The following is a 16,596-nucleotide window of genomic DNA, read 5'->3' on the forward strand; positions in this document are numbered from 1 at the left end:
CCACTTGTTCTTTTGTATTTTATTGTATGGAATGAAAATTATTCAAAACTTCTACCAAGAACTAAAACAATTGGATTGACAACTGATTAATTGCATTAGTTATTTACTGCCGCAACTTATTTCATTATAATGGAGACACATTTACACATGAATGAAAAAAATGAAACATTTATCTGTTTATGATTTTAAGTAATAACATAAGAAAAGGGTAAATGGGGATGTGACATCATCAGCCAACCTAATGAATATTCATGACGATGTGCATACAACTGTTTTCACAAAATATTGATAGACTTTCAGATTAAATAACTTTGTTATTTGCTATCCGATTTAGATGAAATTTTCAGCATTTTGCTCTGTGATTTTTACTTTATTTGGATATAAATATTTTCAGCCCGGACCACCCCTTTTAATACTTAAGTTTTGCTCTAAACAATAATTATGAGGAGGATCGACAAATGGAATCGACAAGTATGAAATTTTAATCTACTCTCGAATTGATTTTCACAAACATAAGTATAAGGTCTCAAATCATTGCAAAGAGATGGCTAAACATATCCTTAATAAGAGACTGGTGTGTGGGGGTAGTACATAGCAAACATGGCCTACTATATGCAAGAGAATATTCAACATGTTTTGGATTATACATAAATTGGGTCGCATTTGAAGAGCATTATTTTTGTTGCAAGAATAGTACGTAGTACACTAATCATTTCGATAGCAAATAAAATAAATGCATACGATTAACAAATTCAAATTATAAAACAAATGTATTGGAAATTTATGTTGAAAGAAATGCTTATCTATTACATATTAACATAATTATTTCTTCAATTTTGCGACCAAGCTAAGAAATTGCATATTATTGTATCAAACATTTTCACATCTAATACGTAAAGGTCATTTTCCACAAAGGAATTAAATATAATATCATTTGGTTTCATTTCCTGCCATTGTAGTACTTAATTTCCCCTTTCACTCCTAATATCAAAAGGAATGTTGTATAATTGACCCTTTGTAAGGTCCGTGGTTATATGTCAATGGTGCATAGTTAGAGGTGCATACAAAGGATTAAGTACCATGTCACCACGTAAAATGACGAAATGTGACAAAAATTAAGAATCATTACCTGAAAATATTACTAAAAATGCAAAGAGGTATTATATGTTAATGCTTTGCATAGATTCGATTTTATCATTTATCTCAGGGTGCATGGACATTTCCTTAATAAAGTTCATTAAAATCTTTGGTATTTTTGCAAGTTGTATTCTCCCTTTCATTGTCACAAATGCTCATAAGAAAATAATTTCGAGGTTTTATTGCATTTCCCATTTACAATACAGTGTGAAATATCATAATTACTAAAGTCATGCAAAATGATAAATTTCAGTGAAAAGTGTAGGACAACAAAGATCGTTATCTCTAATGCACTTTACCGATCAGACGTGTCGAAATGTAAGCAATAACCAGCACGTATAAGTTGACCCGAATAATCGCCGCTGTAAAATAATTGAGAAGTTATTAGCATGAGTAATGAAATTAATTTGACCATCCCTGTTTACATAATCATGATTTACAATTGATTTAAAATTGGTTGTTTTTTATTATTTACATAAATTTATGCTATCCGATATTTTTAGATACATTTTGTGGACAAGTTTACACCATCAGTGCAAATTTTGCTGAAAATAACAGAATTTTTAAACTTTTATGAATATTTTTAGATTTATTTCCTTTTGGAAAAAGATATCAAAAATTCGCCGTCCTTAGGAAAGATGACAAAATGTCTCTTTATCTTCTTTTTGTAATTTTCAATGGATAAACATCAGAAAAGATGTGAAATGTATTCTGCTAGTCATATTTATCTGTTTTGTGTTCAATTTCCAATATCAAACATGTTTAAATTGGCAATAATTGACAGTTTACTAAGGTTTTGTTCCAAAAGGAGCTAAATCCATGAAAAATAAAATTTCAAAAATTCTTTAAAAAATGATAATGCTAGATTTTGAAATCATGATCATATATATCAAAATAAAACAACAGTGGCTATAAGGGAAAGTGATGAAAAAAAACCCTTGATTTACAAAAAATACCAAAAGTGGATTTAGCTCCTTTTGGAACAAAACTCTTCATATATATTTGATTTGATTTATTGTTTTCTTCTGCATCCATAACATTCGTAAAGTACATTTTTAATAACATAATAAACATAATATGTTAACATTTTTGGCATGAATCATAAATAAAGTGTACTAAAATAATAATTCCAGACAAAAATGATTAACTACCAAATTATTATATGATATTCACAATTTGCAGAAGGATTGCCATCATAAGCAGATTGCTTGACAAAAATGACAATCCCAATGACAACAGGTTACATGTTAATGATAGGTACTGAAAATCAATGAATTGATAAGTTTCGTTCCTCAAAGATTTTTGAGAGATGACAAACATGGAGCCAAAAGGCACACTAGCTTCGGTATGAACATTTATATATATACATATTTATATTCTTAAAAAGTCCCATGTGTTCTGTCCACTTTGATGATCGTTTTTCAAATATATTCTGTCCAAGGGAATTTTTTTTTAACTTGATACTCACCAGCATTGCATTCAAGTGCTGATGACGTCATGTTGACGTAGAAAGTTGAATGATGGAGGGCTACAGAACCTCTAAATGTTTAGATGAATTATATAACATGAAAGAAAATATGTATTATGAAAATACTTCTTTTGACCTGGGACAAGTATTATAACCAACAAAATGTTTTGAATAGATAATGGCCCGTATTCTGAAGTCAGGTTTAACTTAGACCATGGTCTAACTCTGTGCTAAAATAATGGGAGTCAGGGTCCTCAGTTGTGACTCGTCAGGGGGGGGGGGCGGATTGCCCCCCATAGGTACGCAAGTGATGCGCACCCTACCTATTAAACAGACTTAATTCATTTTTTAATACACCATAAATTGGGAAGTTTATCCCATGACGTCTTAAATAAAAAAAAAATCAAAATTCTACTAACTAAAAAAAAATCTTTGATGGATGTTCCTCAAATGTTCACATATATTTTTGGTTATTCATTCTACTATTTCTTTTTTACAAATAAACCTTTTTCCAAGGGGAATTTCATTTTCATGTCTACTTACATAAATGAGATACTTCCTACGCATCGATTGGGTGCGGTCCATACGAATGATAGCGCCTCTTTGTCATCTGAACTAGTGTGGGTAACCGAGTCATCTGATGTCCCAGAGCAACTTACTATCTTGGTAAGGGCTGGTAGGTCAGAGAATACTCCAACTGGGGTAGAGGTATTGATGATCCGAGCCTGAAGAAAAAACCCTCGGAATAGCTCCCCATTCTGACCAGAAATTGACACTGAAACATTAAAAGACAGACGGCATATGTTGAAGAGTAAAACGAGTGCAGTATCAGGGCGATTCCATGCCAAACATTTCCACATTTTTTGACATGCTGTTCCAAACAAACGGGGAACTTTGATATATAATGTGTGGTAATATACTACTGGATAGTCTTTTGAAAAATGACCACCAACAAAAACATTTTTTCCATGGGGTTAATTACGACAAGAAGCATACCTCTTAAGGCCCGGTCCCACTGGGGGGAAGTTGAATTACGCATGAATTGCGAATACAAATTTCGGTCATTCGTTGTCATCCGCATTAAATTTGGCAAAAAAAATAAAAATTCGCTTTAAAATTGCGGATACATAAAAGATGTACAGCGAACAAATTACGATTAAAAGCGGAAATATCACGAATAAAAACGAATTACCTTGCGAATGCTATTTTACGAGGGATGTTGCTTGTAAAATTGTGGAATGTATTGCAGACATTGCGAAAAAGTAACGAAAGTAATGCGGAAGTATAACACATGTATTGCGGACAAAAATAGGATGCTAAACGATTATTGCGGAAGTATTACGTATGCATAGAGAATGCAATGCGCACGTGGTGCGGAAACAACGGTCGCATTGCGAATGTGATACATTTGAATCGAGACCATATAAAAGAAGAGCACTCCACTCTTCAGCGTCATTATCTTTATCAACATTGTAGAAAGTAGCAACATGTCAACAAGAGCCAAATCAAGAGGAAAGAAGAAACAAAAGACAAGCAAAGTTGGAGAGAGGGCTCCGTCACCAGTACCACCTCCTCCACAATCCCCAAGGTCACCGAGTCCACCTCCAGAAGACCTCCCTGGAGCAGAATGCAAGTCTTCAGTATCAGCCTGACTGTGTCGGCATGGTGCTGCATGGTGGTGAGAAGGACTTGGAATCTATTCGCCATGATACCAAATGTGTTCTCGACGACTCTCCTGGCCCTCGACAGCCTGTAGTTATAGATACGCTCTTCCCTGGTCAGGGCCTTTGCACTGTATGGCTTCATTAGGTATGTTCTCAGAGAGAAAGCATCGTCGCCCACAATGAAGTATGGGACATCTTGGGTGTCATTGGGTAAGGGATCTGGATTTGGCCAACCCATAATGTCGCCGTTCTCGAGACCTTGCTTCAGCTCACTTTGGTTGTATATTTGAGCATCTGATGCGGAACCGTTTCCTGATACGTCAGCCCAAAGAACCTTGTAGTCAGAACTGACCAGGGCAACTAAAATGATACTGAAAAAGCCCTTGTAGTTGTAATATTCCGAGCCTGAGTTTGGGGAGCTTTGCATGCCACATGCTTGCCATCAATCGCGCCGATTGTGTGAGGAAAGTTCCACCTCTGCAACCAGTCATTGGCAATTTCACGCCATTCTTCATCGTTGGTAGGGCAAGTCATCTGTTCATCAATGTACTCTTCTGATATGGCTGTACATACTTCTCTGACAACTTTGCTGATTGTGTTGTGAGAGACCCTCCAACCGTACTGCATGTCCCTGTATTTTGAACCAGAGGCCAGATGGCGTAGGGTTATGGCCACTTTTAGTCCAGGCTCTAAGTTCGCTCTGAAGTTGGTCTGTGTCTTGAGCAGTCGAGGAGTGAGCCGGCTCACCAGTTCGTCAAACATGTCTGGGGGCATTCTCATAAAGTTCTGGAAGGCACGTGGATCTTCGTTACGCAGCTCCACCATCAATCTATCGTACATGCCCAAATATAGTCTTCTGCCAATCCAAGGTCTCACCCAGACAGCTCTTTGATTTCTCCTTCGCTTTCTTTTCCGTATTTGGATCAAACGTTGAACTTGGAAGAGAAGATTGTTATGTTGTTGGATGGCTGCAACTATCAAATGTCCGTGATGATCCATGGCAACATCCTATATTCTACACAACTGTTCTTAAAATGACGGTCAAATTTCATTTTCTGTTACATTTATATAGTAATCTGGGTTTACGATGAATGTTTGCTGTGTACTCGCAAATTGTTCGCGAAACAGTCGTAATACAAACGCACTATTCGTGACCAGTCTGTAAGCATTCTTTATAAATTATTATAGCTTGGTATAAAGTCGTATTAGGCACGCTATGCATTCGTTTCGCATTCTATCCCAGTCCGCTACTTATCCGCAATCCCATGTCCGTTGCGGATATCACAGGATAACTGCGAAAATTCAGCGCATACATTGAGTATGCATTGCGCATATAAACCGGATGATTTCCGCTCCCAGGAGTTTTGGGCAGCCCAAAACTCCTGGGAACGGAAAAATGTGCCTTTGCGGATGATTACGGACATGTGCGGAAAATAACCGTCTTAAAACAGCATACTTTACGAATATTGCGGATGTTTAGCGTCTGTAATCAAATTTTATCCGCAATTTATGCGCAATCCATCCTAAATGTCACTGGGACCGGGCCTTTAATTCGTTCTACATCATTCTGATTCTTTCCTGTATCCAGAAAACAGGCTGGCTTCAATTGTTTTCAATCTTTCGCCCCCTAGTTTTTGGAACAAATGTCCTCTGAAACATCTTCTCTCTTGACCTCTTCAAAAACCATATTAAAACGTACCTGTGTAACTAAAAACCTTAACTTGTATGCCTAATCCCACTGGCCGACGGACACAAAACTTACAGCAGACAAGCAATATTTCGGGGTGGCTCCATCCGTTTTCAACCGCTCCAGACAAGGGACAAAACTAACGAACAATGAAGTCACAGTGTACGGATGCTTGACGGATATAGAGCGTATGAAACACGTACGCAACGAGGACACAACGGATACACAATGTTTTCCTACGGATGGCAAGATTCTTTTTCCGTTTGACATCCTCTGCATCCGTAAGTACAGCGGGACCAAAGCCTTTAAAAGCGCTTTGTATCCTCTGAAAAAAAGCTATATAAATCCAAACATTATTTTTATTGCAATTGGACTGTTTGTAGTCATGAAGATGATACATATCTCACCAATCAGATGATGCAAGCGCGAAGCGCGAGTTAATTTTTTTATTTCTAACATTCATATTGACTTGAAAATTGGGAATTGAGAGAAAATTATTATCTTACACAGCAGGCAATACATCCTTTTCTTTATGCAATCGTTTCACTCCCCTTCATTCACTTTTCATTTTCCTTTATCTTTTTTTTTATCCCTCTCTCTCTCTTTACGCCTATTGTAAGGGGGAATGGGGAGGGGGGGGGGGGGGGGGGTATGTCAGCTGCGGCTTCGGCTATCAGGATCCGCCAATGGATGGTCATAATGATAATGATAGTGGTGGTGGGGTGGTGGTGGTGGTGGTGGTGATGATGGTGATGATGATGATGATGATGATGATGATGGTGATGATGGTGATGATGATGGTGGTGATGATGATGGTGGTGATGATGATGGTGATGATGGTGATGATGATGGTGATGATGATGATGGTGATGATGGTGATGATGGTGGTGATGATGATGGTGGTGATGATGATGATGATGATGGTGATGGTGATGATGATGATGATGATGATGATGATGATGATGGTGATGATGATGATGATGATGGTGGTGATGATGGTGATGATGATGATGGTGATGATGGTGATGATGGTGGTGATGATGATGGTGGTGATGATGATGATGATGATGATGGTGGTGATGATGATGATGATGATGATGATGATGATGATGATGGTGATGATGATGATGATGATGGTGGTGATGATGATGGTGATGATGGTGATGATGGTGATGATGATGATGGTGATGATGGTGATGATGGTGGTGATGATGATGGTGGTGATGATGATGATGATGATGGTGATGGTGATGATGATGATGATGACGATGATGATGATAATGGATGATGATGATCAGTGGCGTAACTATGGGGGGCATGGGGGCACGCCCCCCCCCCCATCGGCTGGCCAAAAACGGGGGAGAGGATAGTAGATAAATAGGGAGAAAGGAAGAAACGGAGCGGGAAAGATCATAAATGATTGTTCATTAAATTAATCATAATAATATTTATGTCATGTTATATCATATATGAAACATTTTTTCATAACTTTATGAAACATAATTTTCTCACGGCCTATGTCTTTATTGCTCCTGGTACTAGCATTGTCCGTTAACGATATGTATAATCCTGTTGTACTAAAACCTCCCGTTTTCAAGTCAATATACACCAAATATTGGCTCGCACTTTGAGTTATTGTTTTATGTACTGACATATGCTTCTTATTCATGACTACTTAAAGAAATTGCCCCATTTTAAGGTCTTAATATAAAAAATTTCCCGTCCGTGCTTACGTTCGCATTATTCGATTGGTGATATAAGCCTGCTCTTCACGAATTTCTAAAATCAGTCTTTAAAATGCCCCCTTTTCTAATCTGAATATAAAATTTTTCAGCTCGCGCTTCATGCTCGCAATATTTGATTAATGAGAAGTGTGTTTAGATGCAATTCTAACGAAATCAGCAGGCCCTTGGCACTCGCATTAGATGACTATGGTGAGATACTCTTAATGGATTCCTTTAAAACTAGTCCTTAAAATATCCCTGTGTGGGGTCAATATAAACAAAAATTTAAGCTGGCGCTCGCATTATTTGTTTAGCGAGACAGGTACGCATTATGATTACAAAAATTAGCTTATAATGTCCCTTTTTAGGTCTGAATATCAAAAATTTTCAGCTCGCGCTTCGCGCTCGCATTATTTGATCAGTGGCATACATATCCGTTTAATTGCACTGTCCTTAAAATGTCTCTATTAGGTCAGCTTACCTGAGCAACTGAGCGCGCTTCGCGCACCTACTAAGTGACTCAAAATTTTTGCTGGTGCCCCCACCCCCAATTTCATGACCCACGGTGTCTCACTCTTGATGATGATGATGATGATGATGATGGTGGTGGTGGTGGCCTTTGGTGGTGATCACTAATTATGCTTAAGGTGATGAATAGGATGATGGTAATGATGTTGGTTGGTCAATGGGCGGCATCACTCACTGTTACGAGGGTTTTGTCTGTAAGGAACAGCATATATACTCCCTTCCACTTCCCGAATGAGGGCTAAAATATGATGATCATAATCTGTTATCATTATGATCATACTTGGAACAAATACGAAAACAAGAATAAAAACAAAGGACACGTACGCCTGATTTATGATCATAGGTTTAAAGTTCGTTTCTCATTTAACTTATTGTGTTTGCACCATGCTTGTCAATATTGTTTGACAATGACACATTTTATGATTACAGTAATTTCTAACTGTTTGTAAAAGATATGGAATGTTTTTCAAAGGTAATAGGCCTAGCACTATAGGAGCCGTGTAGCACATGTGGAGCGTTTCGTGAAAGGACCTGTCTGACGTTTTATCTGACAAGTCCTGATTTATCCGACAATTATACCACAGTTAACGGTACTTCTAAGCCAATCAGAATCAAGAAAAGATGTCAGCTCTGAAAAATTGTCGGACAAAAATATTGATGAAACGCTCCCCAGCAGGGTTTCCGGAGGAGGAGTGGGACTGTAAAGTGAAGGGCAAAAAAATGTATGGAAGGGCCGGGATAAGAAAAACCAAGTGGCATTTTTTTCTTTAAGATTTAAAGCTGGAATTATTTTTTAGAGGACTTACCATAATTCTGCCCCGCCCCCCGTGCTGCCACTTTTAGACCTACCTCTTGACTTGGCGGATCCACCCCCCCCCCTTCCTGCTAAACACGCACACACCATAGTGCCCACAAAAAAAAAACAGCGTAGATACCTCCTACAGTATGAAACTATATACTTCGAAGAAAGTTTCTGACTTGGGTGCAGCCTGCACCCGAGAAATGAGTATACCATAAGTTGCACAAGTCCGATTGTTTGAATTAAAAAACTCGAAACTATTTATAATAGCGACAAAACATTGTAAATAAAAGGCGAGATGATTCAATACCATCAAGTCACCTTTTTTGCCCTTTTATTGCAATAGCTGTTGAAAGCAAGTCCATCCCAACAAAATTGGATTTGAATAATAATAATGAAAATAACAATAAACACGCACAATGGTCATCAAATTCGGATCCAAAATAATAAAATTATTAAATTTTTAACTTTGGATTTAATAGCTTCTCAAAACAGTTTGTGTAAAACGAGTGATATGCAAATGGAGAGTCGATGTTGTCGATCACACACTCACAATTTCTATTTGTATTTCATTATATGAAAAATTAGATATTTCAAACTTTGCAGATTTATGAATAAATATTCACTCACAACAGCTTGTATGACAAAGGCACTTTCACACGTCCAGGGAAGAAATCAAATTTTGTTTCACATTATATTGAGGAAAAAGTAATTCAATATTTTTTCTCTTAACAAAATGAAAAAGAAATATAGAGTGGGTGCTGGCATCAGTTCCCTCATCTGTATAATGACTAGGATGTGCTTATAACCGTATTCTGAAATTAAGCGAAACTTTGATAAAATATCATGATTTTATTACTTTCCATCCGATTTCGGTGACGTTTGCGCTGTTGCTTGTTTGATAAAAGAGAGTTTTCGCATTTAATTTACTACGGAGATACTTTCTACAACGCACAAATTCCTTTGAAAATGCAAGTCAAATCACAACGGGGAGCTGACTTAGGCTTTGTCGAAAGTTGGTGGACCGGCGAAGCATCGGGATCTCTTGACGCTGGAAGACGACATATTTGCAATTGTTCGTCCAGCGCAAATCTTCGGATGATGCTGTCCCAGTCCACCAACTTTCGACATTGATCGAATTCAAGTAAGTAAATAAGTACAAGCAAACAAGTGTTCAGTAAGTAAATACTAAGCAAGTAAGCTAGTAAGCAAATATAAGTAAAAAGTCTTATGGAGTCACGATTCTACATAGCTGCACTAAGCACCCAGTAAAGAAATCGTAAAATTTGGCGCTATTATCTTTATGTGCTCCGGAAAAAAGAGCGCGAAACGTCGAAGGAGGGGAGGGCATGATGTCACCGTCATCCCCCCCCCCCCCCCCGTTAACGGATGTGTTAAAATGTCTTCTCGATCATAATTGTCAGAGGTAAATTAAAAAAAAGGGGGATTGAGTTTGCTTGAATGAAAACGAACGCAGCTGCCACTAAACGATATATTTGTGATCAGACATTGATCCAATTGATTGGTGCTATATACAGTGCGTATCAAAAAAAGTTTACACTTTGAAAAAATCCTGTAAAATTATAAATTTGTAATATCCTGAAGATTTTTCCACATTTTAACATTGGTACAGATCCATTTAAGCAAATGACGATATAACTATCGAAAATATTTCCGCTTTAGTGAGCACCACTTACTTTTGAAAAGTTAGTGAAAAATGATCTGCGCTGAACTTTGAAATAGCTATGCGAATTAAAGTAAACCTTTATCATGAAAAACACGTAGAATTTAGCAAGTAAAATTGATTTGAAGATATCTTTGACCTCTTTTAACTTGTTTCCTCGCCCAATACACTTCGAAGAGTGCATTGCACCCCGCCCCACTCCCCCACACACCAAGGCCATCAAGACGATATTTGATTTACACTGAGCTGTGATTTACATAAAATGAATTAGGCTTGATTTTCATCTTGTTAATCATTGTCAAGCTTGGGAAAAGTGTGGAGAAACAAGTACTAAATAAAGAATTAAATGTCAACCCACTTTAAATAACAAAACCTTAGTGAAAAATTGCTGGAGATGTCTGATGTAAACTTTTGTTTAGATTATGTCCTCAGATCCAGCTGGCACAAAAAGGGTAAAAGTTGTGGTTACTAAGTGTTGAAATTTCAATTTGGCTGGCAAATTTGTTTAAAAAAATGCTTGAATGTATCTCTTTTATCTTAATTTACTAAAAGTGCAAGGGAAATGTAGGAAAAACGTGTCGCAGGGTGAGTTTGATTTCGCCCTTTCCCCTTGACACTGCGTGAAAACGAGCATTTCTGCGCAAACAGATTTCCGCGAGCTTTACAAAAACAGACAGTGCTCACTAAAGTGTGACATTCTGTCAAAACTTTTACTTTCATTAGATAGATGAGACCCAAACCCAAGATTATATGTGAAAAAATTACCCACATGTTGCATATTTTTTAATTCCCAGAGCTTTTTCAAAGTGTAAACTTTTTTTTTGATACGCACTGTATATATCTTTTTTTCGACACGATTGGTTCCCTACCCCTTATTATATTTAAAGTACAAGTTCAGTCCCCCCAAAAAATTCCAGAATTTTCAAATGATTAAGAAGAGAAAATTCCAACGAGCATAACAGTGAAAATTTCATCAAAATCGGATGCAAAATAAGAAAGTTATGATATTTTAAAACTTCGCTTAATTTCACAAAACAGTTGTTATGCACATCCTGGTCGGTATGAATGTGCAGACTGATTACGTCATCCACTCACTATTTTTTTGTATTTTAGTATATGAAATATGAAATATTCTAATTTTCCCTTCATTGTCAAGTGAAACAAAGATTAGTTCCTCCCTGAACATGTGGACATAGCATTACTTTAAAACTGATTCATTCAAGTTGTTCGTTTATTGTCAAATCTGTAAAAGAAAAGTGACAAATTGTATAATTCAAACACTACAAAACAAAAGAGATAGTGAGGGACATCATCGACTGTTTCATTTGCATGTCACTGAGTTGTGCATATAACTGTTTTTTGAAAAAATAAGCAAAACTTTAAAATGGCGTAACTTTGTTATACTTTTCATCTAATTTCGATGATATTTTCAGCATTATGCTAGTTTGATTTGCTTTATTTATTCAAATCAAAATTTTTCTGGGGTGGATTTGACCTTTAAAGACTATAAACATATAAACATTTCATAGATTTACCAAGATGGCAACGATGACCAATTCGAAAGTCAACTCATCCGACTTACTAAATTCCACTTATTTATGATCTGTTTATCCTAAATCTTGGGGATCTTTTATATTCGCCAGAGCGTCCCAAAGCTGTAACATTGACCATAGTTTTGTGAGGTCCTCTAATACTAGACTGGTATATAATCCAGAGTTACCTCATACATGTCATAGGCAAGTTTGTTCAAATGACCATTCCTTTCTTATGTTATGATAGGAAAATTTCAGAGCAGGGTATATGTGAGCATGCCTGACATAGCATGGTGCAGAAATGGCCTAGTCCATTTGACTAATCACTGACGTCAATGACAATGAACTCTTATTATGAAAGTATTTGTTGTATTTCTACTTCAGCACGTTACTGCACCTGGCCAACTGTTAAATACCAGTCGCCAATGGAGCGCGTTGTTGCTTTCCAGAATGAATAAAAAGCACAATTAATATTTATCATATTTTTATTTCAGTCAGAATGGAAATTAGTTCTGGGGCCCGTTTCTTAAAGAGTTGCAACTGTTGTAACTTTGTCATTATGGTAAACACCATGGCAACTTTGATTCTGATTGGCTACTGAGTCCTCTTACCATGTGAGGTGCCATAATGGCAAAGTTACAACAGTTGTAAGTCCTTTATGGCCCCAGATCATTATAGCTACTACCAGCACACATACAGGGGTCACTAATGGCGCAGTCACAGTTCCCCTACGGCGGCCGTTAGGCGAGTCCAAAACAGCCGTTTTAGCATTAAAAATGCATAAAACGGCTGTTTTTGACTCGCTGTACGGCCATTTTAGGGGAAATGTGACTGAGGTATAAATGAGGATCGAGGAGGGACGAGGTTGGATGAATGGCCATGATGATGTACTTTGAAAGTCGATCAACTCACCCGGGAGCACGACCGCGGTGGTGCCGATTAAATTAATGATCAATTCCCCACCAAGAGACAATTAACTGCTCCAGATGAAATCAAATAAGCTTCTGCCATGCACATGAAACTACTTCTACTACTCACTGCCTCTAATTTTGTAGTGACATGAGCATGCAGCTTGGTGACGAGAGGAAGAAGAGTGCATTATCAGATGTTTAGCTCAAGGAGCACGATTAAGCAGCATGATCACGCTTCATTTGCATTTTTACAGCTTAAACCAGGGATTCTCATTAACAATGCACTGCTGAAACCATAGAGCTATTGAAACTATCGAACAAAAGCATATCCAGTACTCTATAAAACTAGGAATGTGTTATTTCAAAAGCCTCTCCTTGGCTGAAAAAAAGAATCCTTTTCATTTGCTTTAAAAGTCATGGGATTGAGCACACAATTCTTCATACGAGGAAAATAAACCTTCGATTAGTAATTTAGTACAATGACGCTCACACTGATGACTTAACCCAGGGGCGGATCCAGGATTTACCAAGGGGGGGGGGGCACATTTTTCCGACGAAAAATTTGACCAAAAAATGTCTTCACTTTCAAAAGGGGGGCACACTTTCTGTTTTAACGGCATTTCTACATTACAAATTTTAATTGTGCCTCTCAAGGGGGGGGGGGGGGTGCACGGGCCGGCTTTGCCCCCCCCCCCCTGGATCCGTCAGTGACTTAACCCTTTCTATAAAAAGCACATTTATCACTGAACAAAGTGGGTCATTTAGCTTTAACAAGAGCCAAGAACGATGTTTCTCAAAGACTAATGTGCTACTAAAAGTCGCAAATAAAAGGGGAAGCTTGCCTCGACAACAGGTTGGTTATAATAAAAACACAAACATAAGGGAAAATGGTGAAGATTCTATGATTATCCATCAAAAAAGAAAGTTTTGGATTTGTGTCGTCATATGCGAACAGCTCCCCGTATATTACGTATACTAATCATGATGCCTTATACAGAAGGGGGTATAAACTAATGTATCTCATTCAATTTTTAATTCAATCTTTATTGCAACCAGACGCATCCACCGATTTCGTTTACATTTTTGAAATTTTGAAAGTTTATCAGCAGAAATAAATAAACATACATCGAGAACTGAAACCTTTAATTACAATACAATAACGTTTTACAGAAAATTTTAAAATATGGATAAAAGTGATAATAGTAGTAGTGATATTGATCATTATAAACAGTGATAATAATGATCATGATGATGATAATAAGAAATGATGACAGTAGTAATTAATCACGTTAAAATTTGTTGCATTGATTAAAAAAAAACTGTGCAACAAGAAATACCACAGTGGGCTTTCTGTATTCTCTTTTTTTTTTACCAAAATCAAAACGATAGTGCATTTTAGCAATTACTTCGTAGACGCTTTCTATAACGCTGAAAATCTATTATCAAAAGCTCTTCCAAACAAAACCTTTGTCGACTATCGGTGAATCAAAACAGCAGTTTCGTCATGGACACTGGACAAACTATATAATATTTGCAATTTTTCGTCCGGTCCGAATCTTAAGACGATGTGCTGTTCTGTCCAACCAATTACCGACAATGACCTCGAGTCTGTACACTTTATTTGATGATTATTTCAATTGATTCCCAACGTTCCAGGAAGCGTCGGCGAAGTGGATGTTAATATACTCAGTCACACCGGTGATGCCGGCCCCAGACCGACCAAATGGTTTGGAGTCGGTTTCTAAGGTACGACTTTAGGATAGTATAATTACAATCACACCACAGAGGCCGGCCCCAGATCGATCTAATGGTTTGGAGTCGGTATCTATGGTACGACTTAAGGATAGTGTAATTACGATTACAATCATACTGGATAGACTGTCTCCAAACCGAACAAAGCTATTTTACGTTATCTTCCAATTACAAACCGTCGGTCGGTTTGGAGTCGGTACATGTACATGATGTGACCAAAGCTTAAACCGGTTTACCTCTGTTGCTCTTCCCCGGAGAATATTCGTCAAATTCAGAACGAAAAACGAAAGGATTTGTTTCTGCTGGCTGAGGAGAGTAAAACTCTGTGTAGTTGCTGTGTTTTGATCTGTGTATGGCATTCCCATGAGGACACGTCGACAAAGGAGCCCCACTGCCGTAGCCATCGACTTGGAGGACGACCAGGACGACGATCAGGAGAAGAAAAAGGGTGGCAGTTGATGGCATCATGGCGATCCTTGTTTGGTAAACTTGCTATTTGCTGGCACATACACATGACAGAAGCTGAATGTCCCAGTCAAACATTGGATTTTCCGTTATCGAAACCATATTCACGATGTTGATGTGTTGGTTGGAACGTGTTCAAATATTGGGAAGTAGTTGATTGCTATGTCAGGGTGGGGTGTATAGGAAATGCCATAGGTCGACCTGTGGGTAGTCTACAGACACAGACATGTGATTATTGCAAAGTGCATAACACAGAGTCTGAAGTAGTGAGACTAGATTAACTTAACTGCGGTTGCTTCTATCCATTTACACAGACATCTTGAGATTGGAGTCTAATCTTCACTCTAGCCGTGGAATCATTAAGTTTGTTAAAGTGTCAAATTTGAGACTCCGCTTACAGACTAGACCATGCATGGGGTGACATGAATGACATTTCCAATCATTGTTGAATTTAAATATACATTGATGAATGTTTCGTAGAAGAAAAATAAACAAATAGATGAATTATATTTAGGGAGTACACTGCAAAACACCAGCCCGCAGTCTGTGTATGTCCACATAAGAGAAGTGTTAAACAACACCGGTTTGGTTTTGGTCTAACACCAGATGGGTGTTTATGCAGCATGTATTAAAACAGCATCGGTTTGATTCCAAACTGGTGTTGTTTCAATACTTCTCTGGTGTGGACGTATATAGGCCTATAGATTCCGTGGTGGTGGTAAATCAACACCGGAGTTTTTGCAGTGCAATGGCTCTACTTCCCCTCCTTTCTCTATCTCTTTCGCTGTCTGATTTTTTTTTGGAGGGGGGGGGGTAACTTGCATGCCTTTTGAATCACTAGGAGGAAAAATGCAAACCGATTCTATATACCCTCACGATCGAACATTTTCATGATCTTTGAGATCTTCAAGATCTTTGAAAAAGTGAGACCCCCTATAAAATGAAAACTTCATTGTTCGGGAGTGCTATAATATGCACCCTTTTCGGTGTCTTCTTGCTGTTCAACGCATATACAGTATAAATCCTCTTCTTTCCGGACGACCGGATATCTTTCTTTTAAAGGTCAAGTCCACCTAAGAAAAATGTTGATTTGAATCACCAGAGAAAAATCAGACAAGCAATGCTGAAAATTTCATCAAAATTGGATGTAAAATAAGAAAGTTATGACATTTCAAAGTTTTGCTTATTTTTAACAAAATAGTTATATGAACGAGCCAGTTACATCCAAATGAGAGAGTCGATGAT

At 37.7% G+C, this 16,596-nt stretch overlaps 1 protein-coding gene across 2 annotated transcripts; it reads right to left on the reverse strand.

Annotated features, from left to right (window-relative positions):
* Positions 1 to 472: 472 nt before the first annotated feature.
* On the reverse strand, positions 473 to 15,980 carry LOC121411314 (putative defense protein 3). Of its 2 annotated transcripts, XM_041604011.1 has the most exons (4): positions 15,123 to 15,968; positions 3,149 to 3,380; positions 2,606 to 2,676; positions 473 to 1,499 (listed from the first exon to the last, which is right to left on the reverse strand). In XM_041604011.1, the coding sequence occupies exons 1-4, from the start codon at positions 15,352 to 15,354 to the stop codon at positions 1,423 to 1,425; spliced, it is 612 nt and encodes a 203-aa protein (XP_041459945.1). In that variant the 5' UTR covers positions 15,355 to 15,968; the 3' UTR covers positions 473 to 1,422. The 2 variants fall into 2 exon arrangements, with proteins under 2 accessions (XP_041459945.1, XP_041460027.1); XM_041604093.1 differs by lacking the exon at positions 2,606 to 2,676 and having other exon boundaries at positions 15,123 to 15,980.
* Between the last annotated feature and the right edge of the window lie 616 nt (positions 15,981 to 16,596).

Source organism: Lytechinus variegatus, chromosome 1, assembly GCF_018143015.1.
Source record: "Lytechinus variegatus isolate NC3 chromosome 1, Lvar_3.0, whole genome shotgun sequence".
Taxonomy (NCBI): Eukaryota; Metazoa; Echinodermata; class Echinoidea; order Temnopleuroida; family Toxopneustidae; genus Lytechinus; species Lytechinus variegatus.